General features: G+C 38.0%; 1 protein-coding gene across 1 annotated transcript in view; it reads right to left on the bottom strand.

Annotated features, from left to right (window-relative positions):
- The window catches only part of TMEM38B (transmembrane protein 38B), an 88,412-nt gene that overhangs the window by 45,593 nt on the left and 34,757 nt on the right, over positions 1–8,062 (bottom strand). The window contains exon 4 of the mRNA XM_011966365.1: positions 7,691–7,778. Within this exon, the coding sequence (XP_011821755.1) occupies positions 7,691–7,778 (88 nt within the window). The remainder of the gene's footprint in view (positions 1–7,690; positions 7,779–8,062) is intronic.

Below are 8,062 nucleotides of genomic sequence, written 5' to 3'. Positions count from 1 at the left end.
CAACTTCAGCAAAGTCTCAGGATACAAAATCAATGTGCAAAAATCACAAGCATTCCTATACACCAAGAACAGACAAACAGAGAGCCAAATCATGAATGAACTCCCATTCACAATTACTACAAAGAGAATAAAATACCTAAGAATCCAACTTACAAGGGATGTGAAGGACCTCTTTAAGGAGAACTACAAACCACTACTCAACAAAATAAAACAGGACACAAACAAATGGTAGAACATTCCATGCTCATGGATAGGCAGAATCAATATCGTGAAAATGGCCATACTGCCCAAGGTAATTTATAGATTCAATGCTATTCCCATCAAGCTACCACTGACTTTCTTCACAGAGTTGGAAAAAACTACTTTAAAGTTTATATGGAACCAAAAAAAGGGCCTGTATAGCCGAGACAATCTTAAGCAAAAAGAACAAAGCTGGAGGCATCAAGCTACCTGACTTCAAACTATACTATAAGGCTACAGTATGGTACTGGTGCCAAAACAGAGAGATAGACCAATGGAACAGAACAGAGGCCTCAGAAATAACACCACACAGCTACAACCATCTGATCTTTGACAAATCTGACAAAAAAAAGCAATGGGGAAAGAATTCCCTATTTAATAAATGGTGCTGGGAAAACTGGCTAGCCATAAGTAGAAAGCTGAAACTGCATCCCTTCCTTACACCTTATACAAAAATTAATTCAAGATGGAAATGTTAGACCTAAAACCGTAAAAACCCTAGAAGAAAACCTAGGCAATACCATTCAGGACATAGGCATGGGCAAGGACTTCATGACTAAAACACCAAAAGCAATGGCAACAAAACCCAAAATAAACACATGGGATCTAATTAAACTAAAGAGTTTCTGTACAGCAAAAGAAACTACCATCAGAGTGAACAGGCAACCTACAGAATGGGAGAAAATGTTTGCAATCTACCAATCTGACAAAGGGCTAATATCCAGAATCTACAAAGAACTTAAACAATTGTACAAGAAAAAAGCAAACAACCACATCAAAAAGTGGGCAAAGGATATGAACAGACGCTTCTCAAAAGAAGACATTTAGGCAGCCAACAGACATATGAAAAAATGCTCATTATCACTGGTCATCAGAGAAATGCAAATCAAAACCACAATGAGATACCATCTCACACCACTTAGAACGGCGATCATTAAGAAGTCAGGAAACAACAGATGCTGGAGAGGATGTGGAGAAATAGGAATACTTTTACACTGTTGGTGGGAATGTAAACTAGTTCAACCATTGTGGAAGACAGTGTGGTGATTCCTCAAGGATCTAGAACTAGAAATACCATTTGACCCAGCCATCCCATTACTGGGTATATACCCAAAGGATTATAAATCATGCTACTATAAAGATACATGCACACATTTGTTTATTGCAGCACTATTCACAATAGCAAAGACTTGGAACCAACCCAAATGTCCATCAATAATAGACTGGATAAAGAAAATGTGGCACATATGCACCATGGAATACTAGACAGCCATAAAAAAGGATGAGTTCATGTCTTTACAGGGACATGGATGAAGCTGTAAGCCATTATTTTCAGCAAACTATCACAAGAACAGAAAACCAAACACTGTATGTTCTCACTCATAAGTAGAAGTTGAACAATGAGAACACATGGACACAGGGAGGGAAGCTTCACACACCAGGGCCTGTTGGGGGTTGGGGGGCTGGAGGAGAAATAGCATTAGGAGAAATACCTAATGTAAATGACAAGTTGATAGGTGCAGCAAACCAACATGGCACATGTATACCTATGTAACAAACCTGCATGTTGTACACATGTACCCTAGAACTTAAAGTATAATATCAATAATTTTTTAAAAAAGAAATACATGGGGCTTGGCAATTTATAAAGAAAAGTGGCTTAATTGGCTCACAGTTCTGCAGGAGGTAAAAGCGTAGCACCAAAATCTGCCCAGCTTCTAGTGAGAACCTTAGGAAACTCACAACCATGGCAGAAGACAAAAAGGGAGCACATCACATGGTGAGACTGGGAACAAGAGAACAAGGAGGGAAAGGAACCAGACTTTTAAACAACTAGATCTTGTGAGAACTCAGTGAACAAGAACTCACTTATCACAAGAGGATGGTGCTAAATCATTCATGAGGGATCCGCCCCCGTGATCCAATCACCTCCCACCAGCCCCCACCTCCAACACTGGGAATCACATTTCAACATGAGAGCTGGAGGAGACAAAGACCAAACCATATCAACGGATGAATGGATAAAGAAACTGTGATATATACAGGTTGAGCACCCCTAATCCAAAAATCTGAAATTCTAAATCTTCTAAAATACAAAACTTTAGGAGTACCAACATGATCAAAAGAAATACTCATTGGAACATTTTGGTCTTCAGGTTTTTGAATTTGGGACGCTCAACCAAGTAAGTATATAATACAAATATTCCAAAATCCAAAAATATCTGAAATCCACAACACTTCTGGTCCCAACCACTTCAAATAAGAGATAGTCACCGTGTATATACAATGGAATACTAGTTAGCCTTATAAAGGGAGATCCTGCCATTTGCCACAACATGGATGAATCTAGAGGACACTATGCTGAATGAAATAAATCAGACACAGAAAGAAAATTACTGCATGATCTCACTTATACATGGGATCTCGGGGAAAGAAAAGTCAAATATACAAGGACAGAGAATAAAACAGCAATTACCAATGGGCAGGGTTGGGGGAGGAAATGCAAAATATAGGTCAATGGATACAAAGGAGCACACATGTACGATGAACAAGTCTAAAGATCTAATGTATAACACAAGGACTACAGCTAATTATAGTGTAATGTATTCAGGATTTTTGTTAAATGGGTAGACTTTTAACAAAGTCTATGTATGGCTGCTCTTGCTGCATACATAAAAATGAGAAACTACATGAGATGATGGATATGAAGCAGTACAATGTTCTCAGTAGTCTACGAAAAATTGAAAATATAATTGCTGGTACAACCAGTAAAAATAATAATTCAAAGAGGTATAGCTAATAAGCCAAAAAGTAAATTAAAGTGGAATTCCTACAAATATTATCTTGGAATCAAGAGAAGGCAAAAAGGACTAGAGGAAACAATAAATAATAAAATCATAGACTTAAATGCAACCATATTCATAATTACGTTATTTGAATATAACTTATATATAGTCATATATTTTATTACCCCAAGTTACAAATTAATTGGACTAAACCCTCCAATTAAAAGGTAGAGATTGCAACAGCCTCCCATAGTACTAGGATTACAGACATGAGTCACTGTACCTGGCCTCTTTCTATTACTTATTTATTTATTTTTTAAGTGAACCGTAAAACAGCCTCAGTCAGATCCTTCAGGAAATATTCCAGAAGAAGGCACTGTTATTATAGGAGACGAAAGCTCCATGTGCATTATTGCCCCTAAGACCTTCAAGTGGGACAAGATGTGGAGGTGGAAGATGATGATATGGATGATCCTGACCCTGTGTAGGCCGAGGCTAATGTGTGTGTTTGTCTCTTCATTTTTAACAAAAAAAGCTTAAACAGTAAAAAACAAATCTTAAAAATAGAAAAACACTTATAGAATAAGAATACAAAGAAAGAAAATACTTTTTTACAACTGTATAATGTGTTTGTGTTTAAGCTAAGTGTTACTACGAAAGCTTCAAAAAGTTTTTAAAAATTTAAAGTTTATCAAGTAAAAATATTACTTAGGTAGAAGGAATAAGATCTAGTATTTGGTAGCATAATAGTACAATATAGTTAGCAATAATTTAATGTACGTTTCAAAATAACTAAAAGAGTGGAATCAGAATGTTCCTAATACAAAGAAATGATAAATGCTTGAAGTGATGGATATCCCAATTACCCTGACGTCATTACACATTGTATGCCTGGCTGAAAATATCACATGTACCCCATAAATATGTACAGTTATGTATCCATAATACTTAAAAATAAAAAATTTTAAAAGTAAGTAAAGGGAATGTTTTAAAAAAGAAAAAAGTTACCGTAAGACAAGGTTAGTTTATTATTAAAGAAAAAATTTTTCTATACATTTAGTGTTGCCTAAGTGTACAGTGTTTATAAAGTCTACAGTAGTGTATACTAATGTCCTAGGTCTTCACTTACCATTTGCTCAATGGCTCACAGAGAGCAACTTCCAGTCCTGCCACCTTCATTCTTGGTAAGTACCCTATACAGGTGTATCATTTTTTATCTTTCAGACCATATTTTTATCACACCTTTTCTGTTTAGATATATTTAGATACACAAATACCTACCACTATGTTACAATTGTCAATAGTATTCACTACAGTAACATGCTGTAAAGGTTTGTAGCCTAAAAGAAATGGGCTAAACCATATAGCCTAGGTGTGTAGTAGGCTATACCATCTAGGTTTGTGTAAGTACACTTGATAACATTCACACAATGATGAAATGACACATTTCTTAGAACATATCTCCATTGTTAAGCAACACATGACTATATACATAAGCACAAACCATCATAATGAACCAGTGATCTATCTCACTTGACCCAGTTGTTGATAATTCATATAGTCATCTAGTATGTATTATCTACTATGTGCTAGGTGCTTGGGACACAAGAGCATTCAAAAGAGACAAAAATCTCTGTCCCTGGCATTTTATATTCTTTGAAAGGTGGGGAGAGGAGCCAAGGGGAGGGGAGAAGAAATATAATGATTAAGTAAATTATATAACACGTTAGAAGGTGATAAATGTAGAAAAAAAGTAAAATAGAAGGCGGTGTTGCAATTTTAAGCAGGGTAGTCTTCACTGAGAAGGAAGCATTGAGAAAATACTTTGAGCAAAGTAGATAAGGGAGTTAGCCATCTAAGAAAAATCATTCTAGGTAGTGATAAAAGCTAGTGCTAAACCAGACCACACTTGACTTGCTCAAGCATGGAGTAAAGCGAGTAAGGGAGATAATACCAAGAGATGAAATCAAAGCAAACTGGAAAGGAGGAAAGGCACATTTGGAGGGCCTTATAGGCCATTTGGAGGAGTCAATGCAAGGTTTCTGAACAAAGTAGAAACATAATTTCATTTTGGTTATAAAAGCCCAAAAAAATGTTTCATGGAAGGTGCTTCAAGGCATATAATCAAAATGAGAAAAATCTCCCCTGAATATCAAGAATATCTTATTTATAACTTATCATTAATCAAAGCCTCCTTTGTTCTATTTCTAAACTATTTCATTCAAATTTAAAGGGGTATTTTCCAAGTTAAATATCCCGAAATTTGTTAGTTCACACAAATGTACTTCATCACTCGTACTGCCTTTAGACCTTCTTTTTTTTTTTTTTTTTTTTGAGACAGAGTCTTGCTCTGTCACCCAGGCTGGAATACAGTGGTACGATCTCGGCTCACTGCAACCTCCACCTCCCAGGTTCAAGTGATTCTCGTGCCTCAGCCTCCTGAGTAGCTGGGATTATAGGTATATGCCATCATGTCCAGTAAGTTTTTGTATTTTTAGTAGAGACGGGGTTTCACCATGTTGCCCAGGTTGGTATCGAACTCCTGAGCTCAGGCGATCTGCCTGCCTCGGCGTCCCAAAGTGCTAGGATTACAGGCATGTGCCGCTGTGCCCAGCCCTCAACCTTCATTTTTAATTCATTATAATCTATTTTTAATCCAATTTAAATTAGAAAACGAGCTTATTTTTACATGAAGTCTTTCCTCACCTTGCTTCTTATAGCCACCATTCTCTAAGTCTTTTTCTTCTTGAATTATGGGAACAGTAACTATATTTCTCTACTTCATTTTTAGGTACAACAGAAACATATCTGTGACTTATTTAAGACTGAGTCTGGGCCAGGTGCAGTGGCTCAAGCCTACAATCCCAGCACTTTGGGAGGTCAAGGTGGGTGGATCACCTGAGGGCAGGAGTTTGAGGTCAGCCTGGCCAACATGGTGAAACCCCATCTCTACTAAAAATACAAAAATTAGCTGGGCGTAGTGGGGCACGCCCGTAATCCCAGCTACTTAGGAGGCTGAGGCAGGAGAACTGCTTGAACCTGGGTGGCGGAGGTTGCAGTGAGCCAAGACCATGCCATTGCACTCTGGCCTGGCATGTGAAACTCCGACTCAAAAAACAAAAAAGACTGAGTCCAGCCTGGCACAGTGGCTCATGCCTGTAATCCCTGACCCTTGGGAGGCCAAGGAAGGAAGATCACTTGAGGCAAAAGTTAAGACCAGCCTGGGCAACATAGCAAGACCCCATCTCTACAAAAATAAAAATAATGGCTGGGTATGGTGCTTCACATCTGTAATCCCAGCACTTTTGGAGGCCAAGGTACAAGGATCGTTTGAGCCCAGGAATTCAAGAGCAGCCAAGGCAACATAGTGAGATGAGACCCTGTATCCACAAAAATTTTAAAAAGTAGCAAGGCATGGCGGCAGATGCCTGTAGTCCCAACTTCTCAGGAGGCTGAGATGGAAGGATCACTTGAACCTAAGAGATCAAGACTGCAGTGACATACCACTGCACTCCAGCCTGGGTGACAAAATAAGACCCTGCCTCAAAAAAAAAAAAAATACAAATACAAAAATTAGCCAGGCATGATAGCACACACCTGTAGTCCCAACTAGTAATACTTGGGAGGCTGAAGTGGGAGGATAGTTGGAGCCTAAGAGGTCTAGGCTGCAGTCAGCTATGACTACACGATTGCACTCCAGCCTGAACAACAGAAAGAGAATCTGTCTCTTTAAAAAATTAATAAATAAGACTAAGTCAGTGTCTTCAGAGAACAGATTATCTTAAATAGATGCAAAAGGCAGTTTGTATCACACAATGGGTTATTTCCATAATCTTTCTCTTATTTTTATCTGTAATTAAGCCCAACTGACATTTTTTAAAGCCACTCAAAGGGCTTTATAACGTATTGATTTGATCCCACAAACTTGACATTTTACTATCAGAACTATGTATATAGCCTGAAATCTGGATGATGTCATAGTCATTAATGAAAATGCCAAGAGCCTATCACCTATTCATTTCCATCCAGAGAAGTCTATTCCTACATAGCTTTCACTTCATAAATATATACTCTTCCCACAATTCTACAATTATCTAGAGGTTTTTGTTTGGTTTTGTTTTCTAAAGAGAGAAACCCACAGAGAAGGAAAACATATATTTTAAACTACATTTGAGAAAGCAGACTTTTTAAAAGAATAAAATTTGCTAGTTCTCTTCCCATTATCATTACTATTTATTTTTTCAGCTATATTCCACCCACATTTAAAGTCCCTAAAATGTTCTTAAAAAGAAATTTGGTGGCCGGGCGCGGTGGCTCACGCCTGTAACCCCAGCACTTTGGGAGGCTGAGACGGGCCGATCACGAGGTCAGGAGATTGAGACCACCCTGGCTAACACGGTGAAATCCCTTCTCTACTGAAAATACAAAAAAACTAGCCGGGCGCAGTGGTGGGCGCCTGTAGTCCCAGCTATTCTGGAGGCTGAGGCAGAAGAATGGCGTGAACGCCGGAGGCAGAGCTTGCAGTGAGTGAAAATCGCGCTACTAAACTCCAGCCTGGGCGACAGAGCGGGACTCCGTCTCAAAAAAATAAAAAATAAAAAAAAGAAATTTGGTAAGATCTAAGGATAAACATCTAGGTCTCAGTATAATTTATACCAACTTACTATGACATCTTCAGCCATTCATCACCTTCTGGTTTCCAATCTCCTTTTACCAACCTCTCAAAATTCGTTATAATGGTACCACCTGCACCTAAAAATATGAAAATAAAACAAAAACATTTAGCCAAATTTTCTTGAAAAACATATGTAAAGGGAGCCATAATTCTATCAGCTGATAAAAAAATTCCAAGAGGATTCCCAAAATGTAATTCTTGGGAAGAAGAAAAAAGTTGCCTTGTATATTTAGGGTACCAAAACAACTGCAATTCTTCTCTTTCACCAGCATGGCAAGTGTCTATTGTACTGTAATTAAGGTTAAAACTGGGGCCTTGGGCACAAAGATACGGTTAGAGGTTTGTTTCAGAACTGAAAAAT

Source organism: Mandrillus leucophaeus, unplaced genomic scaffold (genome assembly GCF_000951045.1).
Source record: "Mandrillus leucophaeus isolate KB7577 unplaced genomic scaffold, Mleu.le_1.0 Scaffold76, whole genome shotgun sequence".
Taxonomy (NCBI): Eukaryota; Metazoa; Chordata; class Mammalia; order Primates; family Cercopithecidae; genus Mandrillus; species Mandrillus leucophaeus.
Note: the sequence above shows the minus strand (reverse complement) of the source record. Positions and strands in the feature narration are given on the sequence as shown.